At 40.0% G+C, this 18708-nt stretch overlaps 1 protein-coding gene across 1 annotated transcript in view; it reads right to left on the reverse strand.

The window, feature by feature from the left end:
- The window catches only part of LOC119776533 (macrophage mannose receptor 1), a 28411-nt gene that overhangs the window by 731 nt on the left and 8972 nt on the right, over positions 1-18708 (reverse strand). The window contains exons 13-49 of the mRNA XM_038274975.1: positions 15581-15663; positions 15338-15482; positions 15213-15257; positions 14965-15132; positions 13674-13793; positions 13483-13593; positions 13363-13395; positions 13126-13260; positions 12893-13039; positions 12626-12760; positions 12360-12517; positions 8981-9125; positions 8847-8901; positions 8698-8764; positions 8456-8589; positions 8335-8378; positions 8077-8250; positions 7833-7987; positions 7636-7749; positions 7396-7511; positions 6754-6908; positions 6476-6681; positions 6221-6398; positions 5928-6152; positions 5660-5829; positions 5499-5569; positions 4518-4618; positions 4308-4427; positions 4003-4140; positions 3758-3912; positions 3574-3673; positions 3243-3478; positions 2403-2586; positions 2072-2320; positions 1791-1973; positions 1630-1686; positions 26-171 (exon numbers count right to left, since the gene is read on the reverse strand). Coding sequence (XP_038130903.1) covers positions 26-171; positions 1630-1686; positions 1791-1973; positions 2072-2320; positions 2403-2586; positions 3243-3478; positions 3574-3673; positions 3758-3912; positions 4003-4140; positions 4308-4427; positions 4518-4618; positions 5499-5569; positions 5660-5829; positions 5928-6152; positions 6221-6398; positions 6476-6681; positions 6754-6908; positions 7396-7511; positions 7636-7749; positions 7833-7987; positions 8077-8250; positions 8335-8378; positions 8456-8589; positions 8698-8764; positions 8847-8901; positions 8981-9125; positions 12360-12517; positions 12626-12760; positions 12893-13039; positions 13126-13260; positions 13363-13395; positions 13483-13593; positions 13674-13793; positions 14965-15132; positions 15213-15257; positions 15338-15482; positions 15581-15663 — 4958 coding nt within the window. The remainder of the gene's footprint in view (positions 1-25; positions 172-1629; positions 1687-1790; positions 1974-2071; positions 2321-2402; positions 2587-3242; positions 3479-3573; positions 3674-3757; positions 3913-4002; positions 4141-4307; positions 4428-4517; positions 4619-5498; positions 5570-5659; positions 5830-5927; positions 6153-6220; positions 6399-6475; positions 6682-6753; positions 6909-7395; positions 7512-7635; positions 7750-7832; positions 7988-8076; positions 8251-8334; positions 8379-8455; positions 8590-8697; positions 8765-8846; positions 8902-8980; positions 9126-12359; positions 12518-12625; positions 12761-12892; positions 13040-13125; positions 13261-13362; positions 13396-13482; positions 13594-13673; positions 13794-14964; positions 15133-15212; positions 15258-15337; positions 15483-15580; positions 15664-18708) is intronic.

Below are 18708 nucleotides of genomic sequence, written 5' to 3' on the forward strand. Positions count from 1 at the left end.
TGAAACCGGCTCATTAATGACCCACCACATCGATGTTGGTACTCGTTCTCGTCGGCAAAGTGAGACTGCTCAGTTTATATCCCCGCACTTTGAAGACATAGAACAGCAATCCAGCTATCAAGGAGAAGAAGGCGATTGCTCCGATGGTAGCGCCAACCATCAGCCCATTGTCTGTAGAGATGCAACTGTATGTTAAATTCTGCAGCTTTTAAAATGCTGTACAGATACATTAAAGTGAATCTCATACTTGGATTCATCACAACTTCATTTTTACAAATTTTATTTATGGCTTGCAAGATGATGAAAAATTAAAACTGTGAGAAAAAGTTATTGGAAACAAGCACCACTAATCTATATATCTCAAAAGATCTGAAAAGGTTTCCCGAGCCTCTGGATGGTTTCTCAGTATGGGTCAGCCGACTGCACTATCATTGGGCTAGCTGGAAAGCTGTGCAGAAGATGGTCACTGACTCAATCCACAAGGGGTAAATGAAATATCTTTGTTATAGAAGGTGGTTATTCAAATAGCGCCATACCCAAGCATGTTAGAAAGTTGAGTGGAAGGAAAATTGTGAAAAGAAAAGGTTATAAAGCAATGGATCAAAAATCCCTTAAAGAATTTGGGAGAACTTCACATGGTGTGGATGAAGCTGCATAGAGATGAATCCTATACATAGGCAAGACATGTTGCTTTCTGTTGTCAGCCACTCCATTTAATGTGGGCTATAATGAGGAATAATTGAACCATTAGTGGTCTGTAGTTTGAAGTCTAGGAAGAATTTTCCACAGACTGTAATGTGCTACAGTCGAGACGAAGATAAGGGACATTAGAGGCAACAATGCAATGCAACCTTGCAACCCAGCAGCGCCGCACGAGGAGCACCTCCAGGCACCACACTGCATTGATGCAGTAATTCTTGCACAGAGACAAGATATATATTCAGTACATACAAATCAGTCTGTGTTTAAAATAGCATTTTCTTTATTGATTTTGTGTATAAAGAGGCACTGAATTTTATAATCATCATAATTATCAAAAATAAAGGCTTGAAATATTGCATTCTGAAATTAATCTAGATTGGATTTGACTTTCACATTTTAAAAATAAGAGATTAAAAAAAATATTGAACTTTTTCCAGATGTATTTTAAGATCTTCATGTTTTCTGCCTCATAAGTAAATTACAGTTTGTGTTACAACTATTCAATGGTTTTAATACTTTGGCAGTTTGAATTCATGAAGGTATGGACTTCACTAATTTACTGTTAATCTTTTTAAAGGTTTCATTATTGGAGATATTAAACTAATATGGATCTTAAGCATAAAAGCATAAAACTTTCATGTGAATCTAATTGCCCTGCATTGGACTGGTGACCTGTCCAAGATGGACAGCTGCAGATAAACGGCTCTGCTTCATGCTCCTAGTGAATAAGGCGAAGGATTTTTATTAAAAGATTAAATATAAACTTTGGGCCCTCAGTGCTTGATGTAAAGTGTGAAAAGAAGTAGGCTAACCAAAGATCAGAATACCTTCTTCTGCAAGATATTTCAATAAGGCTGAACAGTGTAACAATCTAATGAAACGTGCATGAAGATCTACTTTGTTATTTAAAGGATTATCCATACTTACTTGCACCTGGGCTATCAGTGGGGAAAATAGGATTTTTATTTTCATCCGTTGTATGATCTGAAATAGAAGTTAACACAGAAACTCAGAATTTCATCACATCCAGATTGGTTGCAGAAGTAAAACATCACATATCATCAGAAATGGCATTTGAAGCGCCTTACACTGGCGATGGCGACAGGCAAAGCCTCTCTTCTGCAGGCAGTTGTTGTCATTCCAGTGCCCGTCTGGATACATCTCCACACAGTTCTCTTCAGCGATATCCCCGGGATGGAAGGCAGAGTTGGGCTCACCTTGAGCCCAGTTAAGGAATCCCAAGGATGTCTTGTCTGTCCACCCCCAACCAACTAAACGACAAAACATTGCATTTATAGCTGTGTGTTTGCAAGGATTAATCTGTAAGAGAATAATTAAAGTTGCCTGGTTTATTTCTTTCTTGACTCACAGTTTCCGTCCCGGGTTAGACCGATCCAGATGTTGTGGTGTTTGGTGTAGTTTAAGTTCCTGATGAACTCCACCTCTGCTCTGCTGTGGATGGATACCAGCTCAGTATTGTATGACTGGCATAAGTGTCGGGCATCATTCCAGGAGAAGGCCTCCTTCCCATCGTACACAAAGTAACAGTAATGGCCGTAGGGAACCCAGAAAGGCAAACACTTCCCATCGCCAGGGCTGGGAGTCGGAGGCGGTTTTGCTGAAAACATTAATGTTTCAAAACATATTCAGATTATACACTATTTCAAGAGAAGTAAATGCCCAGCATTGTTTGGTTTTACCCGAGGAGATCTTGCAGATGTAAGACTTTGCCTGGTCACACTTGGTGTCATTCCAGGTCCCATGGAACCAGATGGAAGCATGCATGCTGACACATCCCTCATCCTTGATGTTACTGGGCTCCCCTGGACCCCACTGCGTGAAGAAAACTGGCCAACCATCTGTCCACGTGTAGGAGCCATCCTCCTGCATTACAGCAGATTTGGTTTTTACTCTTCATATCTATTTTCCTTTGCAAAAATAGTTAGATAAATAAGCCTAGATTATTGTTCTTGTAAGTCCTCTACAAGAATCTATCAGGAGGAAAATAAACTTTATGTATTTAAAATAATTACACTCATTAGTGTTAATGAGTTCACAATTAGGTTTTTCAAATAAATATGTTTTATTATACAAATGGATATAGATCATGTAAGGTTTATTTATTAAGTTTGAGTTTAATTTATCGGAAGAAAATAAATGGTAATTTTTTTATGTAATAAATTTACATAACTCTTAAAATTTGGGTGAAATATTTCTGTGAGTGTGCTTTGAGAAGTCCTGTTTTGTATTTAACACACCCCAAGTATGAAGCACTGCAAGCATGAAAGAATCCGCTCTATTCAGACAACACCAACACATATCTTTCATCTCCCAAAAAAGATGGTGAGGCACGGTGAAAACAGTGTGATGCTGTAGGAGATTCCTTTAAAGACTTGAGGCTCTATTCATTAAAAAGCAGTTATCAAGGTGAGCTTTATATAAAATGCATATCAACCCTTTCAGATATAAATCTTTAAAAAATGACAATCATCCTTCCACCCTTTAAAAGGCACTATAGCTAAAGATTATGTTGAATGCACCTTGCGCCTTAATCCGATCCAGGCATCTGCCTTTCCCTGCAGGACGACTCCAGCCACAAAGGCCTGATCATAGCTCATGTCAATGCTGGCCAAGTTGCCGCCCTGCTCTTCGCAGGCTGTCTGAGCTTCATCCCAGGTAGCCGGTTCCTCAACCAGCTTGTAGCAGTTCTCGTACCAGGAGATGTAGTCAGCTGGGCAGGGGCTTTTGGTAGGAGGAGGAGGTTCAATGCTGCTTGCTGATCAGAGCCAGTCACACAGAAACAAGATGAAATTAATTAACTGCAGCTTTAAAGGGTTTGAATTAATTAAAGATTAAATTTATCTGACTAACATTTCTTTCTGTAGCAGACAAAGCTATGATCTTTGTGGCAGGCGTCATCGTTCCACTTGCCGGTAGAGAGAGGGCCATGAGTCATGGCCACACAATGTTCCTGTTTAGTAGAATATCAAAGATCATTAACCTGTTTTTGAAGGCATTGGCTAAAAATCCTCATCAGTTCTTACAAGATCCTTACCGTTCCTCCTACATTGTTGGGCTCATGTTCATTCCAGTTGGTGTACAGCACTGGACTGACCCCATCACACCAGGCGTACTGATTCTCCACTAAAAGATCTGACAGACCGATCCAAGTCGGGAGCTTCAAGTCTTTAAGGTAACTAGCCACAAAGTCTAGCGTAAAAAAATAAACAAGAATGAGCTTATAGTAAGCTGGATGGAATGAGCCCAATGAGCTGCTCTGGTAGTGGAGCTTATGCTTACCATTCTCATACTGGTTATCAATAATTGCCAGGTCTCCTCCTTGATCTTTGCACCAGCTTCGAGCATAAGACCAGTTCGCTTTCAGTTCATCTTTCTTCCCTTTGAACATGAAGCACTTGTCCTTAAAACGTAACCATCCTACAGGATAGAAAGATGGCAGCAAGTGAAGAAAACCTTGCATTCTGACCCCATCCACCCTCATTTATGAAGAAAACCTTTAAAGTTCCATGAACATTTTAAGCTTCAATGAAACACACTACTGTATGACGTCTGAAGGTCTTTCTAATGTTATATCTGTACTCCACCTGCAGGACAGTTGCCCTCCCAGGGTTGTGTGGGGGGAGGAGGTGTGTGGATGTCTCCAGGAAACTTCTTACACACATAACCCGCTCCAGCTCGGCCACAGTTGGCATCGTTCCATCCACCTTAACATACCAGCGGTCATTATCCAGCGAGTCAGAATATGGGTGTGCATGGTGAGGTTTCACAGCAAAGAAAAGTCTAAGTCTTTGAACCTTGATTTCTGTTCATCTGGACACACTGTTCCTCCCCGTTGGCATTGTTTGGCTCACCCGGAGACCAGTGGGTGTAGGTTAAAGGGGAAGAGTCGACCCACCTGAGGAGAGACAGAGTATTCACCTGTGCCTGGATGCATCTATTTTAATTTTTTTGCTAATCGGTTCAAGTATTTCCTTCCAGTTTTCCTGGAAAAGGTTTACTTTAGCATGACAAAAAAAAACATTATTGCGAGCTTTGAAAAATTAAGCCATAGAATGAAAGTCAGCAACCTATTAAATATGTGTCTGCCATCTTACTTTCAGTGTTTATTTATTAATAGAGTAACCAGCTGATCAAATCTAACCTATTTTTTAAAGTATCATTGTGTGTCATTTAGCCACTAGGGGCGCTAGATCTGTAACTTCCAGGTTTAACCCCCCCAAAGGTCCATTGCCAACACAGCACTCTCCAGCTGTGTTTACGATTCTGATAGCGGACAACTCTGGATCAGCAGATTAAGAAGTTATGGAGTTACCTATAAAGATGCGCCCCTATAAAGACAAAATGCATGACCAGGTCAGTGTCATAACTATTTTGTTCCATAAGTTTTAGCTTAGTTAGCTCTGGTGGTTAAGGGGAACTCAGACTGTCCGAAAGCTGCAATATGGATAAAATAACTCACTCTGTGACGTATTCGACCCTCTGAAGGTACATATGTGAGGTTCTTAGAAGAGCAGCTAGCACTGTGCATTGTTATGCATCACATTCTGTATATTGACCCCAAAATCATTCACATGCTCTCAAATTCTCTAACATAACAAGTTACACAGTGCTGGTGCATCGTTGTCAATAAAGAAACTACCCCTGTCTGAAAGTCCATTCATTTCCTTTGTGGCTAACTGGAAAATGGCAAAGAAATTATGCATCATGGATCATTATAGTCCTTGAATGCCTTTACTCTAGAATTACAATACTGATTCATGTTGAACTGTACATACATGTACTGTCCACTTGCAATGCCAAACATCCTCAAGCCGATCCAGGCTGCAGCTATCTTCCCTGTCCCCACCTGAGGAAATAGTGAAACATCAAATCAACAGACCTATTCTCATTGCCCACAGTAAATCTCATCTGTAAAAGTCAAAGAAACAAGGTGTACCATGCTGTTAACATATGCCTGTTCATCTTTGCTGAGGATCGACACAAGCTGAGCCTTCTCTGCATAGCAGCGCATCATGGCTGTGTGGAAGTCAACTATATCTGTGTCGTTGTAGTAGTAACAGATGTCACCGTTCTTCCTCCAGCCAGGATTTGAGCCACACTCAGGAGCTGGAAGATGAAGGATGCATAAAAAAAAAATAAGCCTTGAGAGATAATTTAATCCGGATCATGTCCTGAGGCCCTGGTGTTTCGTGGGGAAAGTTTACCTGGAACAGGAGATGGAGGTGCTGGGGGAATGACTGGAGTTTTTCCTTTGGTAATCATGCATATCCAATCCTGATGTGCATCACAGTTGAGGTCGTTCCACCAGGAGAAGGTTCCGTTGGTGCTGCTCACCATCTCCACGCACTCCTCACGGCCTTCGTGGTTATTTGGCTCTCCATAACCCCAGTTTGTGTGTGACAGTGGTGTTCCATCACTCCAGGAATAGCCTATGACACATGAAGAGAGATTAGGTGGTTTCGTTTAAAATTTATATGACACCTCTACCGATACTCACCACCTTCAATAGGGTTGTGCTTGAGGCCGATCCACTTAGTGCTGCCTTTAGTGTACAGAGACAAAAACTCTTCCTCCTCCTGATTGTGGATACTGACCAGATTAGCACCTCTGGATATGCAGTCTTCATATGCAGTGCCCCAGCTCTTCTTCTGGGACCAGTCTACATTGTGGAAAAGCTGCATCACACAGAAAAAGAAAAGATATTAGTCTCTCCTTTTGCTAAAGTTTACCTTTGCTTCCCTGTCATCGTTACCTTGTAGCAGTTCCTGAAGTGGGGCAAAGCTGTCCAGCCATCAGCGCAGCCCTGTGAAGGAGGAGGGGTTGGAGCCTCGGTAGGTGGGGTGATATCAGGTCTGAACTTTTCACAGATGAAGGCGTGCTCCTCTGAGCAGGGTTTGTCATCCCAGAAACCACCAATCTGACCCGTCGTCATAGCCACACAGGTACCATCCTCAGCATCTTTAAAATAATTGCATTTCCACCATATTAGACATCCTACTTCTCAGGCGGGGCTACATTTAGTTTTACTACCTGGCTGGTCTTGGTCCCAGTGAGTGAAGGTCAAAGGTAAACCGTTGTCCCACACGTAGTCGACCCCTCCGCTTAAGTCTCCTTGGGCACGGAGCCCCATCCACCAGAAGCCAGTCCTTCCAGTCAGAGCCACTGTGAAATGGGACTGCTCATAGCTGCAGTGAAACATGAAAGACGTCACATCAGGATCTAATCCATCACCTCTTATGGGTTTTATGTCCTTTTTTCACAGTTACCTATACAGTTACCTATTCTTCCTATGGCATAAATTTACCTGTTGTCTTGGGTCTCATAAATTTGTAAGAACATTGTTGTTTGAAATGATATTATAAATACCAAAGAACAAATGCAAAATGGTAATCCATCTGGGAATCTGAACTTGATCATTTCTGTTAATAGTTATTCTCCATCCATTTCAATTCACTATGAGCTATTTTACAAACTTTTCCTTAAGTTTCATTATTATAAAAAGATGTGGCCGATCACATGCTGTGCAAAACATACCAACAGGAAGCTTAAATTTGATGTAACAAAAGAAAGAAAGAAGGGTCAAGGGTTACAAACACATTCACAAAGCAAATGATTCTACACTAATTCATGGCTATGCTATAAGAAAAAATCAAAAAGACATTTAATACTCACATGTTTCCAATGTGCAGCAGGAAGCCGTCCTTCTCCTTACAGAAGGCTTTAGCATCAGACCAACTCCTGGCCGTCTCTTCCATCCAGTAGCATGAGTAGCCATATGCATCCCAACCCTGGAATAAACCAAGAAAACATTTGGCTGTTAAATGCATTGCTGCTGTTCCTATGTACAGATTAAAACATAAAGTGGAACTCAAAGAGGTGACGGAAAGGGAGTAAATATCTGGACAGTCCTACCTGAGGACATCCATAAATGGTGGGCTGGACTGAGGGGAGTGGGTAGTGTGCTTTGGGCATTTTGCATACATAGTTGTTAAGCTGTGTGCAGGATTTATCGTTCCATCTGCCAGTCTGGAAGGAAATGGATCATTATTAGCTACAAAGAACATCTATGTACCCGGCTGGCTGGATTGTTTGCAAAAATGAGACCTGACCTGATGTAACATCTCGACACAGTCCTCACTGAAGCCATTATGATTGTTGGGCTCTCCTGGTGCCCAGTAGGTAAAAGTTACTATGTGTTCATCAGACCACATGAACAGACCGGGGATGGCCAGGTCATTAAGACCAGTCCACACATTACTGGTGGCTGCAAAGGAGAAAACCTCACATTTAAGGCTTGGATGCTTGTTTTTTTTTCTCTTCTTGAACTTTAAGTGGTTTCATTCGCATACATACCCATGTATAGGTAACTTTCCACCCAGCTCTGTTCTTTCATGGACTGGATGGAAACAAGGTCAGCACCCAGATTCCTGCATGAGCTCCGGGCGTTATGCCAAGTCTTTTTGTCTCCAAAAGGTTTGTAGCAGAAATCTCCAAACTCATACCAGTCAGGTCCAGAGCATCTCAGCTCTGATGGCAGAAAGAACAAACAAGGGTTAAACAGAAATCATGTAGCACATTTGAAATATTTAGACTGATTAAATCTTTACTCACCCCCATTTGCAAAAGAAAACGAGACTTCATAGTCTCCATCAAATCTGAAGAAATAAGAATTAGAATGAACTTCTATGCTTTAGGTTACATGATATAAAGAGAACATTAACATTTAACTCACTGCCTGGAGGTGATGCCGTTCTTGGTGGAGCCAGGATAAAAGTTTTGTCCTGGAGCTTTTATTAAGGTGCAGTCTCCTCCGTTCTCATTGAGAACAACTCCTGCATGGATGGCTGCTGCACAGATGTTTGAGTCCTATTCCAGAAAATTATCCAAACAAACATAAAGGAAATCATTTAGATTGTCCTATACACGAAATACCTCATGGTGATACACATACTGTAATAGGACATAATTACATACCCCACGATATACAGATGTGCCATACACCTGGTAATCTGCTTTGGCACAGCCTGCTTGGCAATGCACCCTTAAGATACAGAAAGATTACTGAATAAATTACAATGAATCAAATGCTGCGGAAACAATTAAATGTTTTGGATTCAACTCACGTCATTTTATCATGGCCAGAACTGAAGTTGGGCTTGTCGGCACATGTAATTGCATCTGTCAAGCCGCAATTATTTTAGATGAGCATTTTCCATATTAGAATAGTATAATGGAGAAAGTGTCATGACTTCCTTACAGTCAGGTGTGCATCCCAAGACATCAAACCGGAGGCCCGCTTGACCGTTGAACTCCACTGGAAGGAGGCGGACATACTGAGCGGACACTGGTGTGCCAAGCAGCTGAGTTTCAGGGATATTTCTGTCTGTTGAACCTGGAAAAAACTTGAAATAGGAGAGAAAAAAATATTTAAGTAACTATTAGAAAGAAAAAAAAAAAGGCCATCCATCTTCTCCCACTATGTCCTCTCAGGCCTATCTCTAACTCTATAGGTGAGAGGCAGGGTACACCCTGGACAGGCTGCAAGTCTGTCGCAGGGCAACACAGAGACACAAAATAAGCACAATTTAGAGAAGTTAATGAACCTAACCAATGGCTTAAACATCAGTAAGCAGAGACAGCACTTGCTTACGCGCAATGACCTTAGGGGCCCCATCACTGACACCTGGTAGGCCCCCTACGCAATTGTAGACTACCTGATACCCACCTGATGCTAAAGTAACTGACCAAACCCGGACCTTATTTATACCCCAACACATGCCAGATTTCAACATGATGGTGAGCGTTTAAACACGACACCAATAGCAAAGTAGACAGTGGTACTTTTAATTAAAATGTTAATAACTGTGTATAGTTCATTAGACGGTTGGTAAAAAATACACTCATATAATATGTTTAAAGATCTTAAAAGAACGATGTATTTGAGTATTTTATTTTTTACAATACGACTTGAAATTATGGGTAATCCACAGTGTAGATTAAAACCATAACAATTCAATTCAGTTTATCTGAAGGCCCTTTACAGTTCACCAGATCATACAGTCAAATTGATTCAAAGTTTTTTATCTAAGAAAAACCAGTTGATTGCATCGACTCATTGACTCAAATACAATCCCTCACACTAAGCATGCTTGTAGCGACAGTGGAGAGGAAAAACTCACTTTTAACAGGAAGAAACCTCCAGCAGAACCAGGCTCAGTGTGAGCGGCCATCTGCTGAGGCCGACTGGGGTAATCGTTACGTATAATGTGTTAGAGACAATGGATACCAAAATGAGGTACTTAAGCAGATTCCAGGAAAGAAAAAGGAGAGAAGAGCTGCTGGAAGAACGGAAAAAACTTACCAAAATAAACACATTCTATGAAAGAACCATAGAGGCAGATGTGGACGTTGCTGCTACAGCCGCGGTTCTCAAAGTGTGTGGCGCGACCCACTGGTGGGGAATTGAGACGTGACAGGTGGGGCGCGCCAAGTTCCGGTGTGTGTGTGTGTGTGTGTGTGTGTGACTATAAATGTAGAATGTGTGAGAGCAAACTGTCCTTATAGCTGTATGTTGCCGCTTTTTAGACCAATCAAACCCACAAAGTAATCATTACTAGCCTACATGCAGTCTAATTAAAAGAACATTAGATATGAGAAAAATTTCACCTGGAACTGAAGTGCCAAAATAATGATTGACGTGACGTCGGCATATTATTTGTAACAGAATAAACTTTCGCGCCCCAGTGTTGCCAACTCAGCGACTTTGTCGCTATATTTCAGACCCCTCCAGCGACTCTTTTTCAAAAAAAACAAATCTAGCGCCTTTTGGAGACTCTTACGTGAAAGCACGTATCGTTCCTTTTCTTGTCCTCCAGCGGCAGGTGCTGCCGTGGGGCGCCTCCCCCGTCCCAACCCCGTTCTCCCCCGCTATTGCAGGAGTCCCTATCAGCGCTGCAGTCAGAGCAGAGACACAGCATGTTTAACTTTTGCGTCCAGACTGCAAATAAAGCGCACATGCGCCGGAATTGACGGCGCAGGTTGATCATAAATAACTGAATTTGAAATATTTTATCTTAAATAAATAACGGCGTTTGATTCACACAGCCACATGTTCATGTTTCTGGTTAGGAGTGGAGAGCGAGTATCCACTCATCGGGCAGAGAGCTGTGTGCATTCTTCTTCCCTTTGCCACATCATATCTCTGTGAGATGGGCTTTTCAGCTGCTGCTTCAATGAAAACAAAATACAGATCTCAGCAGAACATTGAGCATGACTTGAGAGTGGCAGTATCAAGCCTGCAACCCCGTTTTGAGAAACTGCAATGCAAAACAGGCTCATTGCAGCCACTAATGCAGGGATAAATAGACCTGTCTTGCCAGATGGATTTCACTTCTTTTCTTTTATTAACAGATTGCAGAGTGGCACTTTAATTTTTTCTATCTTTGAGCTTGATACAAATTTTGACACAGCTGCATTTTTATTTTCTTTATTTTTGAGCTTGCTGTTATTTGATGTAGATTTGTATTTAGATACTACTTGTTACTTCAATAAAATTGGAACATTTTAAGATTGTTGAATATTTCATTAGCATTGTGTTGGGGCGATGGGGACAGGCGGGGCTTGAAAATTCCCCCTTGTCCAAAGTGGGGAATGACAGAAAAAGTTTGAGAACCACTGTGCTACAGGGAGTAAAGATTGCCACCAAGAGATGAATGGAGAGGGTCACAGATGCCCGCTAGCTAAACTGTCCCGGATTTTAGACTATGCGAGGTGGTGTTTTTTTTATGCGAGTGAGACTGCAGGCAGTACAATAATTGCATCATGTGCGGATTAGAACTACTGCAATTGTGCAGGCAAGAATGCGGGGTGTGTGTATGTATGGGGCACATTTCGGGTCGGATGTCTAATCTCCATGAAATTAGTTCTTGGAACTTGGGATGTCTGTAACATATAGTGGTGCGTTGTCACTAATGGTTTCAATTAAGGTGCGTAGTCACTTCTTTTTTTTTCCGTGTGTGATCATATACTACTGAGAATTGCATAATTGTATCTTCTTGGCCAATTCATGGAACTGTCGCCGTATCCTGAACCTTTATTACATGTTTTACTTCATATGGGGCCCACCCAGATAAGGTTGCTTAAGGGCCTATTGTTGTGTTGCCATTGAACCTAACAGTCATTTTTTTGGACTGTGGGAGAGAGCTGGAGTGCCCAGAGAGATCGCATACATGCACAGGGAGAACATGCAAACTTTAGAAACTTGCAGAAAGATTCCGGGCAAGGAATTGAACCCAAAACCTTCTTGCTGCAAGGCAACAGCGCTACTCACTGCACCTTTGGGTATTTCAAAGATGAAGTAATTTTCATGTCAAATTTAAAAAAATATATGTTTTATTGATTTTTCATGTAGTTTTATAAAAAAACATTTTAGTTTTAATACTTTTATGCAAACATAAAAAAGATGGATGGATGGATGGATGGATGGATGGATGGATGGATGGATGATGATGGATGGATGGATGATGGATGGATGATGGATGGATGGATGGATGGATGATGGATGGATGGATGGATGGATGGATGGATGGATGGATGGATTCCACATTAGACTATGGAGAAAATTTTCTCTTACTCACTTCTCCATCAGCTGAGTAATCCTTCCAGCTTGTTCCATCCACACTGTGCTGCAGCTTAAATTTAGTGACCCAGTGGTCACTCTGAGGACAACCCTGGATTACAATCCCAGTTACTTTCCTGATCTGACCGAGGTTCACTTGGATCCAGCTTGAAGATGCTGAAAGAGCAGAACATCTTGTTTTACCTTAAGTCGACCAATTAGGCCTCTCCTGTGGACTTAACATGAAGCTCACAGTCAAAGGATATTTAGAAACCAGTTTCCTACCACTTCCTGAGGGCATCCAACAGGAATCTCCATTCAAACGTGCTTTTTGTGCGGTAAAGGAGCCGATGGAAGAAGAAGCAGAAAGCTGGATGTCTGTAATGTTCCCATCCTCGACACCCAGGCCGTGCAAACATACTGATAAAAGGCAACATTTATTTTATATAAACTGTGAACATAATGTGATCCTACATACAAAATAAAAAAAATCGACAGTATAAAGTATTTTCATTTTCAAAAATACAATAAAAACTGAGATAAAGATTTTACCTTTTTGCTCACAGCTATAGACTATCTCCAGATATTTAGACACAGTGGGACAGGGGTCCTCCTCGGTGTAGGCATAGGCAAAACAGAAAGGACGGTTATCACACGCCTTTCTGTACTGAGGAAGAACTCCTTCAACAGTGCAGCTGCCTGAAAAGCAGGTCAAAATCATAAACGGATAAATAAAATAGGTTGATTACACAAAACACTCTGCAATAGCTAATAGGCAGCAGGACCTTCAGATCCATCAAAGTGTGGGCAGATGTCGTCGCTCTTTCGGCCGTAGAAAGCAGACTGGATGTTTATCACACTCTCTTGTGGACAATGGAGGACGGCAGTAGATCCTTGGCACACGATTGCTGTCATAAAACCTGAACCAAAAAAAAAAAAAAATGATGTCAATATTGGGGGTATTTTATAGAATTTGATCTTATATCACCCACAAGGGAGCAGTAGGGAGATGTCTTCTTTACCATCATGTGGGGGAGGAGGCTCAGGTGTTTTTCCTGAAAATAAGAAGCTCACATTTAGCTCTCTGTCGACATATTATTTAATACTCTAGCCTCAGCAGCAGTTTAAGCAAAGCTTCTCACCTCTCCGCTTACAGATATATCCTCTCTTGCTCTCGCAGTTGTCATCATTCCAGTAGCCATTATTAATAAGTATCGTCAGGCAGTCTTCGCCGAGATAATCATCTGGGTTACCTGTCAGAGAGAACATAAATTCTGCTGTCTGACTGCTTTGGTTTTCAGAGATAACCCATATTTTTCACCCTCATATATACCTGCATTCCAGCGGATGTATCTAAACGGAGAGCCGTCCGTCCACTCCCAGCCACCCTCCGTGACTGAGTCATGGCCTCCCATCCACAGGGAGATCCCAGTTGGGGTCTGCTGGATCAGGGCTGCGTTTGAAACAGAACGGTTCGCTGAGCTGCTTTTCACATCAATAAGTTAATGATTTTAAGGATGTTTGTATGGCTGTGGAGCCTAATATGCTTCAATTCATTAACTGAAACAGGGAGGCTACAGTTCACCTGAAAATCTGTAAAGATGCTATGTGGTAATATTCAATATATATTACTTAGACTTAGACAACTTTTATTGTCATGTTGTATACACAGACGAAATTTGATTTTGTACAGCTTTCATGACAAATGTAAACAGTGTCGGAGAAAAAAAACATGGTTCAAAAACACACATTGATATGGTCAGTTTGATGCAGAGTCTGTGACGTGATTTTTAAGTTTTTTCAACATTCAGCAGTCTGATGGCGGTGAGGAAGAAGCCGTTTTGGAATCTCCTGGATATGGATTGAACGCTGCGAGGCCTCTTCCCAGAGGGTGGCAGCGAGAACAGTCCCTGGTGGGGGTGTGAGGGGTCACTGATGATGGCTCGGGACATGCAGCGCTGGGATGAAATGGGAAGAATCCTCTCTGCTGTTCTCACCAATCTTTTCGCCTTCCTCAAGTCCATTTATTTACTACGCATAATTAATGGTTAAAGCGCACTTCTAAAAAATAAAGACCATCACCAAAAGCCATTCATACACTGTATTTATCAAGTTATGACTATTGTCTTTTCACTCAACCATTTAAAGTTTTTTTTTTATCTCTGTAAAAAAAAATATTGCCAAGTTTGGTATGCAGTGTTTACAGCCAGGACAATGTGAGGCAGGTTTCACTTTTTGTAGATGAGTTGTGCACAAACAGGAGTAAATCCATAGAAAGGGTTCTTTTGATAGATTGATTTAAAATTGACTCTAGGTTTTAAAGTTAATCTCAGGACGCCACTGGATATTTAATAATCATAACATAATTATGTATATATTTGTAGGCATAAGGTACATGATTATTGTTTTACTAATTAGCAAATTATGATGTTCACCTAAAACTCTTTTAGCAGCTTAATATAACATCCCTAAAGCCCAAACCAAGCAGGATCTGGGTATGAAGACGCTGAAAATGAATGAGGATTATGTACTTCACCACAACTAGAAAATTTTTTGCTTTATATTCATGCAAATAGACAATATACTACAAAAACAGGAGCAAGATGGCTTAGAGCGTTAATTACCTTGTATGAAGGTCTGCTCAAAGGGTTCAGTGATACTGAGAAGATCCCCTCCCTGGTTGACACAGTCAGCTCGAGCCTCTGCCCAGGTTCTCATTGATAGGTAGTTTAAAAGGTAGCAGTAGTCATTGAAAGGGTCAGGGGTCCAAGAGCCACATTTCTCATTCCATCCTGCAGCAGATGCAACAACTCAGACATCCACATGCATTGAAAGACGAGTTAGTAACAGGACTGGGAGCAGAGGAACATACCTGGTCCAGACGTTGGAGGGTGAGGAGGAGGTCCTTGACCCTTTGCTAAGGTGAAAGAAAGTTAAAGGTTACTACAAAAAGAGAAGGGTGGATAAAGGAAGTGAAGATGTGTAAAAGCATCACACCTTTTTTACAAACAAATTCCTTCGTGGCAGTGCATTTTTCATCATTAAGCTTCCCAGGATCAGGGTGGGTCATTCCTGTCAGGTGAACGCAGTCCTCATTGTTTTCCCAGTTGTCTGGTTGGCTGAGCGCCCAGGGGAGGAGGTCCTGACATCATCAGCAAAGAGAAACACAAACTGAGGTGCTGCTGAGACGTTACAGCGGAATGAGAGTTTGTCGGATGAGTTTAGCTATGGTTAACTTACTGCAGCGCTTCCATCGGTGTACACGAAAACGCTTTCAGCTGTGATGTCATTTAAGCCCACCCAGGCTTCCCCTGGCATATGAGCTGTGAAAAAAAAGAGATACGCTGAACAACGTCAATAGAGTATTCAAAAAGTATTCAAACCCTTTTAAATCGTTTGTCATGAAACAGCAGCAACTTTTATGCATTTTTTATTATTTGATTCTATGCAAGAGACCAACAGGTAGTGTATAACTGTGACTTAAGTTTTAAGTTTAAGTTTTATTGAAAGGATCCCCATTAGCTACAGCTATGCTGCAGCTATTCTTCCTGGGGTCCTGAAAAAATATATACATTAAAAACAAAACTAAGAATACAACCAATATTTGAAAGAAAAAGAAAATACACAAACACATATAAAAATACATATACAATATATACACATATTAACGTACATATGTACCCTCATGCGGGTGTGATATATGACAAATATAAAACACATTCTACACTTACACCTGTAAACATACATACACATACATATTCACACACATATAAATATAAACATTCAGTTATATTATTTTGATAAATGCTGTTTTACATATAATTTGAATTTATTGACATTATTAGCAAGCAGGATATGTTTTGGCAGATTATTCCATTCTTTCATACCTCTGAACACAACAGTATTTTTCATGGCATTAGTTCTTACTATGGGTAAAGTGAAATTACCTTTAGTTGCATGTCTAGTACTGTACTGATGATTTACTACACTGAAAGAAAGATGCTTGAACAAAACAGAAGGAAATTTGGAATTAGAAATATTTCTTATGAAAATTAACAATGAATACAACAATCTATCTTTGACCAACAACCAATTAAGATCTTTGTGCATTAATGTTATATTTCTCCTGTAGCTGCATCTGAGTGCTACACGAGCAGCTCTATTCTGTATAAGTTGTAATTTATTTATATATTCTCCAGTGGCATTTGACCAAACTGCTGGGCAATAGTCGAGGTATGTCAATATTAGTGCTTTCATTGCATAATTCCTAATGTTTGAAGTTAAGAAATTTGCATGTCTTCTCATAATGGATATACCTCTTCCCATTTTTGCAATAATATTACTAATATGTTTTTTCCATGATAACCTAGAGTCAACTATTACACCCAGCAGTCTGGTCTCATGCACCTGTTCAATAACTGCGTTGTTAATCTTAATATTAATTACAGGATTCTGTTTAATATTGTAATTTGAACCTAAAATCATGCAATTAGTTTTTACAGTATTTAATGCCAGTTTATTTGATTTGACCCAATCTACTACATATTGTAATTCTGTATTTAAAACAGTTTCTAATTCAATTTGTGTACTTGCTGATGTATATATAGTTGAATCGTCAGCGTACATGACAATATTAGCCTTATGTAAAATATATGGTAAATCATTAGTAAAAATATTAAATAATAGTGGACCCAGACAGCTACCTTGGGGTACTCCACATGTAATTTTTCTGATACCTGAGAAACTGCCATTGAAAAACACTGTCTGTGTTCTATTTGACAAGTAACTGTACATCCATGTGATTGCAGATTGCTCAAACCCGTAACAGGATAATTTTGTTAATAGCAGGTTATGATCTATGATGTCGAAAGCAGCAGAAAAATCTAAAAATACAACACCTGTAATTTTTTTTTTTTTTCAGTCTCTCTAAGCCAATCATCAGACATGTGAGTCAGTGCAGTGGCAGTGGAGTGACTTTTTCTGTATGCATGCTGAAAATCTGTTAATAAATCATTTGTATAAAAATAGTTATTAATTTGATCGTGTACTATAGACTCCAGTATTTTAGATAATACAGGTAATATACTTATCGGGCGACTGTTGGAACCGGAGAAAGGCATTTTTTTATCTTTGGGCAGAGGAACTATTTTAGCCTGCTTCCATGCCTGTGGGCAGGTACAGCAGCTAAAACTAAGGTTAATAATATGGGTTAGAGCAGGGGCAATAAAGTCAGCAGCTAGTTTCAGAAGCCTGCCGTCAAGACCATCTACACCTGGTGGTTTGTTTTTGCAGGTTTTTAAAAGATTCTTTACTTGATCTATATTTACACTTTGTAGTTTAAACCTTAAGTTTTTATTTTTCATCAATTCATTTCTTATTAATAGATAAGATATATCATTACTTAGATTAGGCATATTTTCTCTTAGTTTATCTGATTTTTTAATAAAATAATCATTGAGATGGTTTACAATATCTATTGGCTTAGTTATGAGTTTATCCCCTGTTTCCAAAAAAGATGGATTTATTTTGTTTTTCTTACCAGTCAATTGATTTAAAACATTCCATAACTTCCTATTATCTTTACCTATGTTTTTAACGTGATTATCAAAATACATTTTCTTCTTCTTATTATTAAGTTTAGTAACAGAATTTCTCATTTTACGATATAGATCCCAATCACTTTTATTTCCTGTCATAACTGCAGTTCTTTTCATTTGACATCTTATTTTCATAGAGTTTTTCAGTTCTTCATCCAACCAAGGTGTGACGTTGTTTCTGACCGTAAACTTCTTCAAAGGTGCATGTTTATCAATCAATGGCAAGAATAGCTTGTTAAATTTAAATAGAGCAGTTTCTGGATTACTAGCAGCCAACACATCAGACCAGCATAAAGCTTGAACATCTTCAATAAACTTGTCATTTTTAAACAACTTATAGGATCTTTTAAATAAGACTGTAGTTCCTGAGCCACTCAGTTTAGTTGTTAATGCAGAAATGATCAAATTATGATCACTGCTACCAGTGGGAATAGACAGTACCTTTTTACATAGTTCAGGACGGTTTGTGAAAATATGATCTATACAGGTAGATGTACTAGTGCCATCGTTCTTGAAACATATTCTTGTGGGTTTGTTTATCAGTTGAGTAAGTCCACATGCATTTGCAGTAGTTAACAGTTTTCTTTTCAAGTGGCAATCTTTAGCAAACCAGTCAATGTTCAAGTCACCTATGAAATATTACTTAACAGTCAAAGTTACATTTGTATTCAGCTCCCTTTGCTTAACTTACCAAATAAAATCCAGTGTTACTAATTTATTTGGTTGCTCCGTAAAGAGCTAAAAGGTTTATTAAAATAAATAGCTACACAT

Source organism: Cyprinodon tularosa, unplaced genomic scaffold (genome assembly GCF_016077235.1).
Source record: "Cyprinodon tularosa strain WSP-4 unplaced genomic scaffold, ASM1607723v1 ctg94, whole genome shotgun sequence".
Lineage (NCBI taxonomy): Eukaryota > Metazoa > Chordata > Actinopteri > Cyprinodontiformes > Cyprinodontidae > Cyprinodon > Cyprinodon tularosa.